At 35.6% G+C, this 17,401-nt stretch overlaps 1 protein-coding gene across 1 annotated transcript; it reads left to right on the top strand.

Annotated features, from left to right (window-relative positions):
• The first annotated feature begins 5,266 nt into the window (after positions 1 to 5,266).
• Positions 5,267 to 16,110, top strand: LOC110442359 (long-chain fatty acid transport protein 1-like). The gene is made up of 10 exons (XM_021485926.1): positions 5,267 to 5,548; positions 5,963 to 6,351; positions 7,109 to 7,258; positions 8,684 to 8,753; positions 9,265 to 9,466; positions 10,858 to 11,050; positions 11,352 to 11,492; positions 12,457 to 12,759; positions 14,730 to 14,876; positions 15,478 to 16,110. The coding sequence occupies exons 1-10, from the start codon at positions 5,310 to 5,312 to the stop codon at positions 15,633 to 15,635; spliced, it is 1,992 nt and encodes a 663-aa protein (XP_021341601.1). The 5' UTR covers positions 5,267 to 5,309; the 3' UTR covers positions 15,636 to 16,110.
• The last annotated feature ends 1,291 nt before the right edge of the window (positions 16,111 to 17,401 follow it).

The following is a 17,401-nucleotide window of genomic DNA, read 5'->3' as shown; positions in this document are numbered from 1 at the left end:
AGAGACAACTGTCATTGTGTAAATGTCACCCCTCTGCAAAAAGTTCCGATTTTTTTCAAGGAAGATAACTCTCACCCGGATCGAAGTGATTGTAAAATGTAAAATAAATTAATTATAAAGCCATTGTGTATATTTTGTTCAATTTCCCATTCTATATGTATAGATCTTTGTGTCCTGTTTGCTTTTAGCTTGTAGATAATCACTTTTATCCGTACAAATTCAATAAAAAACACTTTGTGTAACATGTGTTACATATTTTGCGATAAATAAAATATTTGTAGGGTTACTTAGAAATGCTTCTTTTCATTTTATTATTGTTGTTATTGTTCCGAACAATGTCACACACAGAAAAAAAACGGAAAATATTAAAATTGACGAAAATTCAATTTTTTGGTATATTTTCCAAAAAAGTCCCCAAACTATCGGAGTGTTTAGATTTTCAAAAAAATCAACTCTACATAATTGCATAACCATTATATGAAAGTTTCAACAAATTTTGCTGGTGAATTGCGAAAGTGTGGAGCCACCTTAATAGCAAACACGCACCTGAAAACTACATACTGGTATGTCAAAAAACTAGATGCCTGTTGCTTGTAGAACATTTTTTACAAGAATTTAAAAAATTAACAATTCGGCGGCTATTTTGAAAATGTGTATTACATGTAATGTCTATTTCTTGCGCTTCAATAAAGGCCAAAATTCCACCTTTTTGACACTAGATTGATCACTTAAATTGTCATTGCGTCGCCATTTTTAATTGTAGCAGGTTCATATTTGCTGTACAACTTTATAATGTTCAATATGATACAATTAATATGCAACAAACTGGAAAATTATACTTTTTTCATTTTTTTACGTATTTAGTGTAACTGAAGCACTTGATTTTTGACCCAAAAAAAAGGTAAAAAATAACAAATAATAATGGGACAAAAAAGAAGCACACGGACCCCCCATTTTTGTGGATGTTTTAGAAAGAGAATCACATTTTATTTTAATTCATTAAATATTAAAAAACACATATATGAATTACCTATTGTCAAATACCTAACAGAATGAACTGACAAAAAAATAACGAGTCTATACCACCATACCAGGACAACGTACAATCCAGCAAAATATCTTGATCAATAATATTTTACATGTGAGGGGAGGGGATATTCCAGACATCGTTTACTTGTTGATAGGTACAATATATTGTTGTTAAGACATCAAAAAATATGGCTAGGTAAAGAAAAGCATTTCACTAATGTGTATCCATTCGTTTACTGTTCCATTCGTGAATGAAACACAGCTTGAGTTCCTGTTCATGTGGTGCAAAATATAGAAAAAAAACCAATACACTTTTTCTTCAAATTTCCTCTTTATAGGTATTTTAGGCATCATATCTTCTCTGTGTATAACCTCTTAGGATTTATAAATCTTCATGTTGCCATGGTGTCATTAGAATGTCTAACGAAACTAATAGATTCACGCAAGTTTTAACGATATAAAATATACCAATTACGAATAGTAGTATGAAAGTGAGTGAGTATATGTGTTCGTTCATTAGAGTTAATAAATCATTGTTTTTCGTTATTGTCCTATCCTACACCCATATAACTTCAATATATTAATGAAATTAAAATAATTGGATACCGGTATCTATAGGTAAGACTTACATGTGTATAGGCTAAGCCTGTTGTCTGGTCCCTTTGTTAATTCATATATTGTTATATTTCTTCTATAATAATTGTATCTATCTTTCTTTTTATTAACAATTAAATATTTTGAAATGAAAAAGATTGAATCAAGGATTTCCAAATAACGCCGATCTTGCCAAAAAATACCCCGATCTGCACAACATCGTTACTTGTATTGGGTACATTTAACTTTATATTGGGTAGTATTGGGTAAATTATTGATACTTGTATTGGGTAAATCGACACTTGTATTGGGTAAATCGACACTTGTATTGGGTTGTATTGGGTAGTTTTGGTTGTATTTGGTAAATCGACACGCCGCTCAATAAATAATATTTTCTTTCTTAAAAAATGTAACAAATGCAAATATCTTTCACTTCAGAAGCCTATTCTGTTGGAATTGAGATTGATGTTAAGCTGTTAATTTACTAGACTATTGATTACAGTTTGTATTAACAACATTAAAATTTACATTTATTGTTTGATACCACAGAGACGTATATATTACAGAGATTAGTATATATCGGTCACACTAATTTGCGCCATAGGAGATTTAGCGCCATAGGTGCGCCATAGGAGTTTTTGCACGCCATAGCAAAATGTGAGTGTTTTATCCACAAAATATTTCGATTTTTCCATTGGTATACTCATTTCACATGTTTTGGTAAAGTATCATTTAAAAAAAATGTGTACTTTGTTAGAAAATCGATCTTGATTACGAAGCACTTTTACACTAATTAGCGCCATACATGTTTTTTCACAAGTCAATTTCAAGGGAAGTAACTCGTACATTTGCTAAAAACGCCATAGCAATGAATAGGACAATACTAGTACTTGACTGTTTTTTTTTATTTATGCTTTGTAAACATAGAATAAATTACAAAAACATTAAAGACAATGAAAATATTTATTAATTACACATGTACAATACAATTTATTTATGAGTACAAACATAAAATAATTTACACACAGCTCTGAAACAAATTAAATATTTTTTAATATTTTTAATAACATATTTTATGTANATGTTGACTGTCGTAGGTTCTTACCGCATACTAACATTGTCATAAGCATGCGATTTATATCATATTATACCTTTACCGGATGTTGGGTCAAGGGTCATGGAATAGCCACTTCCGTATACGTTTATATAACCCCGGGGCCTGTTCGTTTATGTGGAACAAACGGTTTGACCGTTTATGAATGTAACAATTTTGGGTATAAATCCTGTCGGACCTGCAAATGTTTATGCAGGCCTTGCAATGCTTTGATAAGGCTTGCCTGAAAGCAGCATCATATTACTAGGTCCGACCTTATTTAATAAACGAACAAATGTGGTCCGACCGGTTTGACCGTTTAAACGAAAACGGATGATGCAATCACAGCCTGTGTCTGGTGTTATGTCATAGGTCAGCTGATAAGATAATATATGCACCCGGGTAGGAGTCAAGCAAAACCCTTTCCCTATTTTATCAAACCTCATCAAATTTGTTCAAACACTACGAATACTATCTTCAGATTAATATTATATGAACTCAAATACCGACAGTCGCTGATTAGCATCTTACTATCTCATTCTCAATCAGTTTGGCCAACCGATACCACCTTGAACTAGCCTCGTTTGTACATTAAAAACGTTTTCATATCTTAAAACGTCTGACGCAAATATCCTCCTACTCATCAACGTGATTGTAACAGTACTGCATCCTGGCGTAGATATTGTGCTTCATCAGTGAGCATGTATACTTACTACTTACTATTGCTTTTTTTTTTACCCATTTACGTGATATTTTGAATTAGTGGTATCACGTACCTAGCTATGGTTGGCTTTATCTCGATATCCATTCTCTGAAGTTTATAGCAACCTTGATCTCGTTTACTGTGTTCCAAACAGTACCTAAAACCACGGACTTAGATAACAATCTAATTCCGTGCTAAAACTAACTATCACAACTAAGAAAAGCCATGTATTTCAATGTTAATCATTGTTACACACACATAGTTGGAGCTGTTCGTATCATACAAAATTTTACCATTAAACACTTAAGATTACTAAATTAATTAAATGTTTGAAGGTGGCGAAACTGCCTGTGCCTTGGAGAAAAACCACGGAAGGCCTGATGACGTCACAAATGTTGCTGCGTGACGTCATTCAGGCCTGTTTACAACAATGTTTATTTAAAGGCATTTCAGTCGAATCTTCTTCTGTATTGGTGCTCGTCGGCATTTAGATACATGCCTATTTGGTCGAATTATTAACAGAAACCCTTACTAATGTGACGAATTTGCCTTCACTGACGTTAGTCCAGTTTCTTGCCATAGTCAGTGATAAATTAATAAAATATTATCATATTTTGTCAATGGTATGTAAGAAATTTGAAGAGACTTTAAGCGGAATACTATTTTCAATGTTTAAAGTTGACTTTTTGACCGTGTTACGCGAGTTAAGCGAGTTACAAGAAAGGCGGATTGAGTACAGAAAGCATGCTTGTTCAAGGCTTGACAATTGAGATTGGCTAGTCCGTCGATCTGATATCATCTCTGGAGTATAATCTTCCCCTACCTTGAGGGCGTGACAGAGAAATCTCCAACCCGAGGGGTGATGTATTTGGGTTGTCTAACCCTAAGGGGTGAGATATTCTATTCGTCTTTATCGTTGGAGATTGATTGATTGATGGTGTGCTTACATCCTTGTTCCGATTAACCGAGCCTAGGACAACTTTCGGAGCACGTCAAAATTATATGTCTCTGGTATACCCAAATATCTGTTTAAGATTGGGAACTTATATTGAATTAAACATGCACTTCAATAGAATACAATTCCGTAGTATAACATAGGATTTCTGGTCAAGCGCTCACAGCCAACTAATGTAGGATTAGTGGCAGTTTTGTTCGGATCGAATATTTTAATGTTAATAACGTTAAAGTTATCATTTAGAGTCTATTGTTATTGAACACAAGACTTTCCCGACGATTCATCTGAAAAAGAATAATCCGATTTTAAGTCTCTAACTTTTCTCATATATAAGCATGTGCGGATGAAATACTTAAGTTCTAAAATATGAAACAATATAACTAGGGCTACATTCGCGTTACCGGTTGAAACGGTACGTGTGGTGCAGAAATTTTCCACGATAAACGAACACGCTTGGACCGTTCTATAAGCAGAGCTAAAAATCCACAGTTTCGGAGAGAAAAAAACCAGTGTTTCAAGATTATTATGACCTTCTTTCATCCGTCCACTGAATTACATAACGTAACTTAAAAACTACATGTGACTTGACATTGTTTTAGAAAGAAATAACGCAAATTGGCAATAGTCAGCATTTTAGTTTCGGTCAGGCACGTCTGGACCCCTCTATCTAAACGTGCCAAATTTTCCTGAGGTCAGCCTCGGTCCAGATCTGTACCTGTCGTTTTCTTTACAGGTTCAACCGGTTCAACCGTTTCAACCGTTAACGCGAATGTACCCTAACTTTTACGTAATAAGTAAAATACTTTGAAAATGTGGAGCTAGCACCCTTAAGTTTATTGAATCCGGAACGTGTACCGTTTTCCTTTTTAGTCGATGCAGCGGAAGTTGATATTTTCTAAACGCCGATAACTGATCCGGTGATACGGCGGCCACCAATGTTAGGGTCAAAGTCTACCCTGACTGTCGCCAGGCTGGTCAGAGACGTTGCATACATTTTCATTGACAACATGGCACTTGTCAAATGTGCAGCCTTTTTCATGCTGGGAGCCGCGCTATCGTACGGTGTCGGCCTGGCGTGCACCCTGACGACACTGCTGGTGTTCGGTGTTTACCTCGTTACGGGAGGCTGGCGTTTTACATGGGTTGTTATAAACACTCTTCCAAGAGATTTGAGGTAATGCAGTTATCGTCTTGCAAAACTTCTTTTGCATTAAAAGTATCCAGGATTTTATGCAGATCTGTATGTTTGGAAAGTGAATATCACATTTTTGAATACACCAAATAAATTGCCAATGCAAATGAAAATAAAAAAATCGGACATAGGCCTATCACGTTTTAGTTTCTGCCATGTATTATATAACCACCTTCAACAAGTTGTAGATTGTCAATATTTCACTGAAAAGTGTCCGGTTTTTGGTACACTGATGTACCTCACAAAAATTACTAGCATCGGAATGTGAAATCATGAAAAGAACTCTTGAAACATTTTTTTGTCTTGTTTTTTTTAAGGACTGGAGTAAGATACTAATTAATGTTATGTACTAATGCTGTTAGATATGGACTTCGATCATTTCTGTTTTTGTTTCAGGGGGCTGACTGTATTATTGAGGACAAAGTTTGTAATTAAAGACCATTTAAGATCAGGAACTACAATAGCAAAGTTATTTACAAAGTCTGCTAACAAATATCCTAACAAAGCGTGTGTTTTGTTTGAGGATGAGGTCTGGACATTTCAAGAAGTTGAGGCATACTCCAACTCAATTGCAAATTATTTTTACCAAGCTGGATTTCAGAAAGGAGATGTTGTATCTATTTACATGGACAACAGACCGCAGTATTTCTGTTACTGGCTTGGATTGTCGAAGATAGGAGTGGTGTCGGCTTTGATTAATTACAACCTCCGCAAGCAGCAGCTTACTCATTCTATAATTGCAGCTGAGTCGAGGGCAGTCATCTTTGGGAAGGAGTTCACTGAAGGTAATAAACTGTCAGTCTAAAATGAGGATGCCTTACTTAATACATCATGAACATAGCTATTAAAAAAGTTGAAAAAATAAATAAATACCAAAAGTTCTGTATTTTACATTATATGTGTAACACAGTATTTTAACTGTTTATATATTTTGATGGTTTTCATGTTTGCAGAGGAACTCTGAATATCAATACTGCAAAAATAAAAGAACAATTTAACTAATTCAAGTTTAAATTCCACAAAGGAACCAGATTATAATAATCTATAAAAAATATTAAATGCAAACGGCAAAAGAAAGAAACAGCTTTTCTTATTTTATAACATATGGTAAACATGACTAATATAACAATGCTTATTGTAAATTATTACTTATGACAAAATATTGTCATCCTCAGGCAAGATATTACCTTAGTAACATTAAAAGTCCTTAGTGAATTATATCTGTAGCACACTTATTGCAGAGGTCCCTTCGGGTTTGTTACAAACATATTTACTGTAGTAACTAGTTGCTTAAAATAGTAACTAATTATTGCTTAATTAGAGTGCTATCTGGAATTGAAATATTCATGAAAAATATATCAATCAGTCAACATGAGTTTGATTGTTTATTGTTTGCTTAAGAATTAGGAAAAACAATTAATTACCCAAATAAAAGCTATGATTATTGTACATTTGAGGATACTGATATGATTTCAGAGGTTAAAAATGTAGAGATGCAATTAACAAAAAATGATTGAAGCAAAGCAATTGTTTTATTTTCAGATATAAAGGAGGCAGTTCATGGTAATGGAAAGCTGAAGCTGTATATTACAGGAACCAACAATATTGCCGACCCCTCCATAACATGTCTTGACCCTCTGCTGGAGAAGGTCTCCAAATTCAATCCTCCAGCAGTTCCAGTAAAATTCAGTGGTAAGTTCAGGCTACTAGTATTGACCTTGTCCTCTCTGTCTGGAAATATGAATTTGTAATAAACAAGTTTAGATATTTTTCTAGACCTGTGATCATCTGACATGCTAAAGTGCTAGACAATAAGGTAGCCTGCTAGTCTGAGACTAATAGAATCTCTCATCCCCTTCGGGGTGAGATAGGGGAATCTCAACCCGAGGGGGAAGATTATTAAGTTGTCAAACACAAGGCTTTGCCGAGTGTTTGGCAACTTAAGAATCTTTTCCCGAGGGTTGATGTGACATTGATGGATTGTTGACATGACCTCATTGTATTGTTAAAATATAACTCTATTTATTTTACAACAATTATGAAAAAAGTTTTTCAACTTACATTAATCACTCTTGTTGGCCCGGATGTTAGCGCGTGGGGGGTATTAGTGTGGGAGGAAACCAGAGTACCCAGAGAAAACCTGCGTAGTCGGGCAGGTGACCCCAACCTTTTCATATCTGATTGGGGAATCAAACCCCGGCCGCCTTGGTGAAAGTCGAGTGTGCTATCCACTGCACCACCCGACCACCCCACTTGTATTATTGAAGTGACGTCATACCATTGTTATGACAAAGTCTCAAGTGACTTATTCTAATCTCCTTTTGTCCGTCATCGTGCATCCGTAAACAATTTACATTTCGACTTATTCTCAGAAAGTGCCAATCCGATTTAAATAAAATTTAAAATTGCAGGAACCTTCCTTGGTGAAATATTCACCAAAATTGTGAATTATATGGTTCCCATCCCCAGGGGCTCTGAGGGGGGGGTTTACTATAGTTTATATAGGAAAATGATACTTTTGGGTATGTTTGGTTCATTTTCAATTAGAAATTATTCAAACTTGACAGACATTATAACTATGAAACGACGGTTTGATACTTTGACAGTTTGGGCCCTTCAGGGTGAAGGGCGGGGCTAAAAGTGGTCAAATTGGCTTAAATTTTTTAAATCTTCTTCTCTAGACCCAGATATGCTGGAAACCAATACTCTTCATAGGTGGAAGGGTCTTGAGGTATTTATCAAAATTGTGAATTTCATGACCATCAAGCTTCACTTTTGCCCCTGGGGAGGGGGTGAAATTTACTATAGTTCATTTAGAAAAATGCAACTTTGGGGTATATTTTGTTCATTTTCTACTGGAAATCATTCAAACTTGATTTTGCATTACATTTAGTTCAAGTTACCTTTGTTACAAAATGATTTCTTTTTCATCAATAACATCAGTTTTTACATAACTCGGGTGATCGTTAAGCCCATGGGCCTCTTTTTTTTTTATAAAATACATTGTACTCATATTTTTTTTTTTATCTGAAGTGATATCATAGATAATAATATTTGGAGAATCTTTTGATTCAAAATATATGTACAGTATATATATATATATATTTTTTTTTACAGAGAAGCTGTTCCTTGTGTTTACATCAGGAACAACAGGTTTACCAAAGGCTGCAGTGATCACACACACCAGGTAAGTTCACAAAATGTTATGGTCAGCTGTTGATAATTATTGGTCATTTTAGTATCTGACAGTTTTGTTTAAAGTGAATGATTATATAATGTTCTTGATGTGCTTTAGATACTAAAGAGGATGAAAGTAGAATACAATACTAAAGCTTGTTTCAACCAGATGTAATAATCAGCCCTGTATTATTCAGTAACTGCTGTTACAAAGTAGCCAAAGAAGACAGAAACTAGGGTTATATTTAACTCATTCATCCCTGATATATCATAATGAACTATTCCAACTTTTGTATCTGAAGAGTTCATGATATGTGTCTTCAGGGATAAATGAGTTAAACTCTTCATAGAAATACAATGAAGATGGCTTATCCAGTTTCTATACAGCTCCATTTTAGGGACAGATTTAACTGTATTTAACCAGGTCCCTGTGGTCATCATTAGGGGCCAACTCAGGACCCTTAGACATACATTGCTGCTGAGATCACTAGTCCCATGCTATACATTTGTTTTGTTGACAGGTTTTTCTACATGTCATTTGCTATCCAGCAGATGTACCGTCTGTCTGGGAAGGACACCCTGTACACCTCCCTGCCCCTCTACCACACTGCTGGGGGAATCCTAGGGGTGGGGCAGGTTGTGCTCGGGGGCACCACTCTCGCTCTTCGACGCAAATTTTCAGCCAGCAAGTTCTGGGAGGACTGTGTGAGATACAACTGCACTGTAAGTAGATTGTAAGATAACTTGGCATGTGATGTTAAACTAATGCGCAGTACAGGTACATATACACATGCTATCACATGACGGAGAAACCACTGGTAGTCTACCTCTGTGTCCTGCTTCAACAAAATCAAGGAAATATAGTATTCACCTTGTCTGTCTTTGTGTCAGTGTGTCTGAAAGGCTGTCAGAGTTTTCTCTTAACCTACTTCATGTTGAAAGATGGACGGACACCAGACACACACATGATTGCACCTCTGAAATTTGGTAATAGATACAGTATGCCAAAAACGAATTTCGCTGAGTCTACCGGATAATTTAGATCAGAACTCACAAGACAGCTTCATTATCTTCAGGTTAGATAACCAAGCCATCTTGAGAGGTCTGATTTTAATTAGATTGGAATGACAATGCACCATACAGCTGTTTCATCCTTTGAGTAATCATAGAAGATGCTAGGGGCCAAAAAGGTGGAAATCCAAATCAGTCTAGTCTACTGTTGAAACAGAAGGGGAGATACATCAAACTAACATAGTCTACTGTTGAAACAGAAGGGGAGATAGATCAAACTAACATAGTCTACTGTTGAAACAGAAGGGGAGATATATCAAACTAACATAGTCTACTGTTGAAACAGAAGGGGAGATATATCAAACTAACATAGTCTACTGTTGAAACAGAAGGGGAGATAGATCAAACTAAGTGTGTTATCTGGATACATGTGGGGAAGACAGAGAGTCAGATACAAATGTTAGGTCACTGCGACCTATATATGGAATGCTGACCTCAACCAAGGAAACAATGTTTCCTGAGCATTTCTCCTATACTATTTCAAGCAGGATCATCAACCATGATATGTGTATACACATCTAGAGAAGATAATGTGTCCCATACGAAATCGTACTGCAGGAGATATTTTAGACCTCAGTCAAGAAAAAGTTGTTTCTGGAGCATTTGTCCTATACCGTTTCATATATATGATCATCACTTAATTCAGCCTGAAAATAAAAACATTTATCTCAAAGTAAAAAGGAGGCCATATTGAAGGTCACACTACAGACATGTTTCTGTATACAGTAGCGATGTGACATTTAAATAATTTTGTCTGAAAATTAGGTCAGTTATAAAAATATCGGTGGTATAGTCGCAATGAGTTAATTACCACTTGTGACATGGCTGATATAGAAATTTTTAACAGCCAATGTACCTTTTTCAGAAATCGGCGCAAATGCGACTGAGGTTTTACTTAAAATTTTCCATTTAATTTAATTTTTCTAAAATATGAAACAAGGCTAAATATAAAAGATATGTACTGGTTTTTTGACTGATATATACACAATGTTAATAATTCAGTTGTATCATGATCTGAGTTAATTGAGTATTTTTTTTTGTAGGCTAGCCAGTACATAGGTGAAATATGTCGGTATTTACTAGCCCAACCTCATCGTAATTTTGACCGTCAGCACAAAGTGAGGATCATGTTCGGTAATGGTCTGAGGCCACAGATTTGGAAGGAATTCCAAGACCGGTTTGGTGTGCAACAGATGGGAGAGTTCTATGGGGCGACTGAGGGCAATTGTAACACACGTAAGTGTACACGTTAGATTGTGGTCAATCTCACTGTAATCACAACTCCAATAGTTCCAAACTATTGGGCGAGTTGGATATAGTGTTTTTCATTTAGAACGAGTTTCAAATAAGATATTTCAATACAGCAAGCTTCAGAAATTGTAATAGTATTTCTTTAAAACTTGAAACGTTACTCATATTATGACTATGTAAACATTGAAGTCTTCTTAACTTAAATCCAATGTAATAATTTACATGTATTTCTGATCAATGAAACATTTTATAGCACACAATGTAATTATTGTGTTGATGTTGACAGTGAACCCAGACAACACGGTAGGAGCTGTGGGATTCACCACCATGATAGCCCCCTTCTTGTACCCTATCACACTCATACGTGTAGACGAACAAGGCGAACACATGCGTGACAGAAATGGCGTCTGTATCAAGGCCAAACCAGGTAAACGTTTTCGAAATGCACCGAGACTCTTCTTCCATTTGAGTATTTCCTGAAAACAGAGAAAACATGCCTATTGGGGTGATGATTGTGGCTGCAGGCGACAGTCATTTTTGTTTGCATTTTCTGATTGTGTTAGTGCATCGTCGATACTTCAGGGGTTACACTCACTTACACTCTCTGCAACCCTGGAACATGTAATGACAAATCGAAGCCTCAGTTGATGAGACAAGCAGACCAGGTTGATCCTTTGAAGTAAATCAAAAGAATCATGCTTTAAAGTCGGGTGTTGCTCCTCTGTAATCTGCAAAGGACATGTATCAGCCAAGCCATGGTCAGTTTTTTTTTTTACCTGAGACCAATCAAATAGCTAGCAACATGTGCCTGTATGTGATGATGACCTCGACTGTTTTAGGGCCTTGTAGAGGAATCTCGGTCCATTCTTCTTCACTTGGTTTCATTCTTACCTTATTTTACTTCAAAAACAGAGTTGTTCATAGAAAATGTAGCATTGCTTTAAATCAAATATGAAAATATTTCTTGATTTCATACCATGTAAAAATATTAAATATACATTAATTAAGATGTCATTTTCTTCATACATAAATGCACAACATCATTGTATTTCTACTAGTTAGGGAGGGAGAATTTTGTTCAAAGTAAATGCTTTTCTCATTGGATTTGTTAGTGTTTTTCTGAAACAACTGTGCAAGCAATGAAATGAAGAACTTATTGTGAAAATCTATTTGCTAATACAACATGTACTTTCTTTTTGTCTCAAAAACTGAGATTTCGAATCAGGTGGATATCTTTTTGATGATATTCCAATGTGTATATATACGGAACATTGACACTAATTTTATCATCTATTTTATTTTTAAACAAGAAGAGTGCATACAACTGGTACAGACTGTTTGATGAATTTTCTGTATATCTAATAAAGTGATGGCATTTCTGTCTGTTGTAGGGGAGCGAGGAGAGTTAGTAGGTAAGATTGTAAAGGGCGATGCTCTCCGAGAATTTGACGGCTACGTCAACAAGACGGCTACCAGCAAGAAGATTTGTGCCAGTGTTTTCAAGAAAGGTGACTTGGGGTTCCTCACAGGAGATGTGTTAATCATGGACCAGTTTGGCTACTTCTATTTCCAGGATCGTACGGGCGACACATTCCGTTGGCGTGGCGAGAACGTCTCTACGATGGAGGTGGAAGCTGTCGTCAGTAACATCGTCAGGCTTTGTGACTCAGTTGTGTATGGAGTAGAAGTACCTGGTAAGGATGTTGTAATCATCTTATCCGTTTTTGACATCAATTGCTTATATAAACAATAGGGGATTAATCCTCTTTTGTTTATATATTAGTAGGGTCTCCAGTCAGGTCAGTGGTGAAGGCTCAACGGACAGTCTACCTAATTGTATTGTTCTAATGTCACGGTGTGGTGATCACTCTGTCCGTTGAGAGAGGATAAAACCATCTGTTGGAATTAGGTATATATATTAATTGTTATTTCAAAGGTAGAGTCCATTTCATGATAGATAAACCTGTATTATCACCTGTGGTTTCTTGTACACATGATCACCAGGAGTGATTTATTATACCTGTTAAAAAATGTAAATTTAAAAAATGTCAAAGACAATAAAGCATCCGCCTTAGCATCACGTTATCAGGTGAATTATAACCAATGTAAACATAAAAGCCTGGCATGTATATATATGTCCTTTTTAACAGGTGTTGCCCTTGTACATATGCATGCATACATATTCAAAATAAAAGACAAACAGTCAAATCATAATTCATATTTATGACAAAATAAATCAATATTTAATTGCCAAAATGCTCGCCTAAACTACATGCACATGAAAGGCATGACACAAACATCAACATTTTAACCAAAAACCTATCTTTTTTCCATTGTTTCAGAGAATTTGTTAACACTCGCTCCGCTCGGCCATCATAAAATATAAATACTCTGTGTTATGAAATAAAACCTGGAATAATACCGCAAACTCAGAAAACTATTCTATGCCTTAATGTCCAATAAATTCTAGGTTTCTACGCTTGGCAGTGCTTGAACAAGTTAAGTATTACATCTTCAGAAAAAAAAATTGCCTCGCTCTGCTCGGCAGGGAAATTATAATTGTCACAATCTCAGAAATAATGTGAAGTTCTATATTCCGTCTTTGCGTATTGCAGAGAAAATCATACCTTTTGCGGGACGTTTATGAAATATATATATATACATATATATATTAAAGGTGAAATAATCAAAATATAATCAATAAAAGTGTTCTGAGTGTAAAATTCAGCGGGGCTAGCCTGATATTCGAACCGTGGACTTCAGAGTGTTATACCGTTGCACTAACTGATTGAACACCCTTGTCAACGGTAGTGTCCCGACACAACTTTGGTACAGTTATATCCAAAACGAAATTATGGGAATGTTACAGCACATACGAAAAACCACAGTCGATAGTACAGGGGCCTTTAAGGATCCTTGCCCAATTGCACTGTGCTTTTCCCTATATTCAGAAACCTCTCCTTAAATGCGATACTGATATCGATATATGTAAGCATTGGACTAGAAATTAACAGGTCTGTCCTAAATTCTTTTCTGATGAGGCCGCCACAGTGTGATGATCAGATCTAGAGCTGCGAATATTTCTCGACTAGGTGATTTGGCGCTGCAGATCGCGAGTTCGAGACCCAGATAGGTCAAGAGTAAAACAATTGTCTTGTAAAGATCATCATTAGGTTTCGGCATCAAAGTTAATATGCAGCACATGTGTTATTATCTAATAGAAAGATATTTTGTTTAAACTGTATTTATATATTTATTTTCAAAATTCAGAAAACATAATATAACTGAGAAAAGGTTCAGGAAATATTTGTAAAACGTCCATATATATAATTTGTCTTAGTCATAACTGGCACTGAAAGTATGATCAGTACAAGATGAAAGGGTAATGAATTGCACGAAACAATGGGGAAATGAGGGATGTTGATAATGTTGTAAGTAGGAAAGGAAAAATGACGAAACAAATCTGAGTTTTGAACAAAGCTTTAACGGATTGTGTATTTTGATAAATTTTACCAAATAGATTTATGTTTTATACGTATGTCTGACGGAATTCTTTATGCAGGCGTTTTCAAATTTACAAAAATTATTATATAATGAGTGCAAGTTTATAACAGTGATAATTGAATTAATGTTGAAATGATGAAAAAATTCTGATTTTCCTCAGGCTTAGAAGGCAGAGCGGGGATGGTAGCCATTGAGGACCAGAATGACAATTTAGATCTACATTATCTACAGACAGAACTACAGAAGGCCCTGGCCTCGTACGCTCGGCCTGTGTTTGTGCGTCTGTTGAAGACTGTCGCCACTACAGGTAGGCAGCAATCACCCTACTGACACTGATGTCAGGGTGCACTCCGTTTAATTAACTTTACTATCGGTATTACCTCTAGTAAAATATTTAGCAGAACTGGACTGGGTCGATAGTCAGCAACCAGATAGCTCAATTGGTAGAGCATCCGTCTAGAGTTCTGAGGGTCCTGGGTTCGAACCTTGGTCTGGCTGTGCATTTTTCCTCTCCGGTTACAAATATACCCCTTCGACTGATACAGAATGCATATTAATTTACGATTATTTGTTTCTGCAAAAGAGTTGTCTGTTTAAGCATTCAAGTGAAAATAGATGTTATCACATTATGATTATAGTATCAGTGATTTTTTAGGTGAATTTAGCCCTTTCCCCTAGAAATTTCCTGCTGTATTTTCCCAAAACCATGTTTTTTGTTTGTGATATTTTCCGTAAGTCACAAGGCACAGGCCCCTGTTGAAAGGAGGTAGTCTAGAAAAATCACTGTGTGTATTCCATCAAACATTAAAACTAAGATCTTTAACTGTGTATAGATCTTGTTGAAGTTTGTTGCTAAATTGAAACTACAAGGGAAACAGCAATATCTTGTGACTTTGTTGCTTATACAGGGACATTTAAGCTGAAGAAGGTGGAGTTACGGCAGGAAGGATTTGACCCCAACAAGGTGAAGGACAGACTGTTTTATATGAACTCTAAGAGTGGCTGCTATGAACCAATCACCCCACAGGTTTACAGGGACGTCTGTAATGGTAAAACCCGCTTGTAAATCAAACAGGGGCCACTAGATAGTTGAACATCAATCACCCCACAGGTTTACAGGGACGTCTGTAACTGTAAAACTCGCTTGTAAACCAACCTGGGGCCACTAGATAGTTCAACATCTATCACCCCACAGGTTTACAGGGACGTCTGTAACGGTAAAACTCGCTTGTAAACCAACCTGGGGCAACTAGATAGTTCAACATCTATTTAGAGGAACAAGCAACAAACAGAACTATATTCAGGGGAGATCCTTATAAGGAAATCAATCAATATGCTCATAGACTTTTACGTAATCTGCCGTTTCTACTCCGACAGACTTATGATATTGTTTGATAGCTTGTGATATTGATAGTTAAAACTTGATATAATGATATAATGCCCCTCATTTCATTTGCCCATATTTTCAAGGTCCCCTTTTCCTTCATGATTCATTTATAATCTATTCCATGGAATATTACCTCCCCCCCCCCCCCCCAAACCCCCCCCCCCCCAAAAAAAAATGTCATTGGAACAAATGGTGGCAATATATAAGATTTTACTGTTTTTAGGACCATTAATGACTTGTCAATCTTTTTTTACCAAACAAGTTTGATTGTAATCAAAATTGTAATTGTATGAGATGAGATATATGATGATATTATTCCAGACATATGCAGACCAATTTAAAGATGTTTTAACACATTCACCCCTGAAATTTCATAATGATCTATTCCAACCACTGAATTGGAAGAGTTCAAATGTGTCTTCGAGGGGTGAATGAGTTAATGTATCTGTGATCAAGGACAACTTTTTCTGTACCTTTTTTGGTCTTGCAGATTTCACTACGAAGTTCACAGGATATATTAACAGCAATGCTGTAGAGATCATGGCTGATGATTTGTTATTTTGACTGTAAAATTTGTTTCTGTCTGAGCGAGTATTTCCACCATTTCATGCATTGTTGAATTTGAAGTTTTAGCATTGCTAGGTATTAAACTGTTGTGTATTGGTCACAGACACATCTTGCAGTGGAAATCACAAAAATTAACACTGGATGAAAGTTACCCTGTACACAATAAGATATTCAGTCAAAGGAAGTCAATGTCTGATTAACATGTTATTTAAGGAAAGTTTAAAATGAATCATGAAATATAATATTGCGTGTGATTTATTTATGCATAATTCATATTTCAAGGAAATTTATAAAACTTGTCCTGGATGTCTTGGTAGTGTTTATTTGATGTACCATTTTACAGCTACATGACATAACTATCTGTACTCTGTTTTTGTGCAAAGTTATTTGAGTGTTAACAGTGGAACTGCTGTTTATATTATAGATGTGTGTACATGTGTGTAATTGCTCCTTTTCCTGTTTTACCTTGCTAATCATAGAAAGATGCAGAAAAAATATTAAACAGGATTGTTGATAAAAAGCATTTATACCCTATTGCCTATTTCATCCTCCTCATAGAACAGCATTTTGTCCATTATTGGATAGGTATCGAACATCATTTCACATGCCTTACATTTAGTTACTTAACTTGATGAATTGTGAGATGATGAAGGAAAAAAGTAAGTAAAAATATAAAGATATATTTATTCTGTTGCTACAAAAGTTCTATGGAACTATTCTCTATTATTGTACTTGTCAGAAAATTCATACAAGACAGACTACTTTAAACGTACTTATTTTGGCACACTTAAATTTTAGCACATAATCAAATTTTAACAGCATATTGAGAAATTGGCGCAATAAAACATATACAATTGTAGTAAATGTGGTGTGTGTAA

Source organism: Mizuhopecten yessoensis, unplaced genomic scaffold (genome assembly GCF_002113885.1).
Source record: "Mizuhopecten yessoensis strain PY_sf001 unplaced genomic scaffold, ASM211388v2 scaffold1883, whole genome shotgun sequence".
Classification (NCBI taxonomy): Eukaryota; Metazoa; Mollusca; class Bivalvia; order Pectinida; family Pectinidae; genus Mizuhopecten; species Mizuhopecten yessoensis.
Note: the sequence above shows the minus strand (reverse complement) of the source record. Positions and strands in the feature narration are given on the sequence as shown.

Excerpts from the sequence above, each read along its gene's own strand:
- LOC110442359 (XM_021485926.1), top strand. The coding sequence starts at position 5,310 with ATGTTAGGGTCAAAGTCTACCCTGACTGTCGCCAGGCTGGTCAGAGAC. Across the intron at positions 8,754-9,264 it reads GCAGTGATCACACACACCAG|GTTTTTCTACATGTCATTTG; the intron begins GTAAGTTCACAA and ends TTTTGTTGACAG. Across the intron at positions 11,051-11,351 it reads TGAGGGCAATTGTAACACAC|TGAACCCAGACAACACGGTA; the intron begins GTAAGTGTACAC and ends TGATGTTGACAG.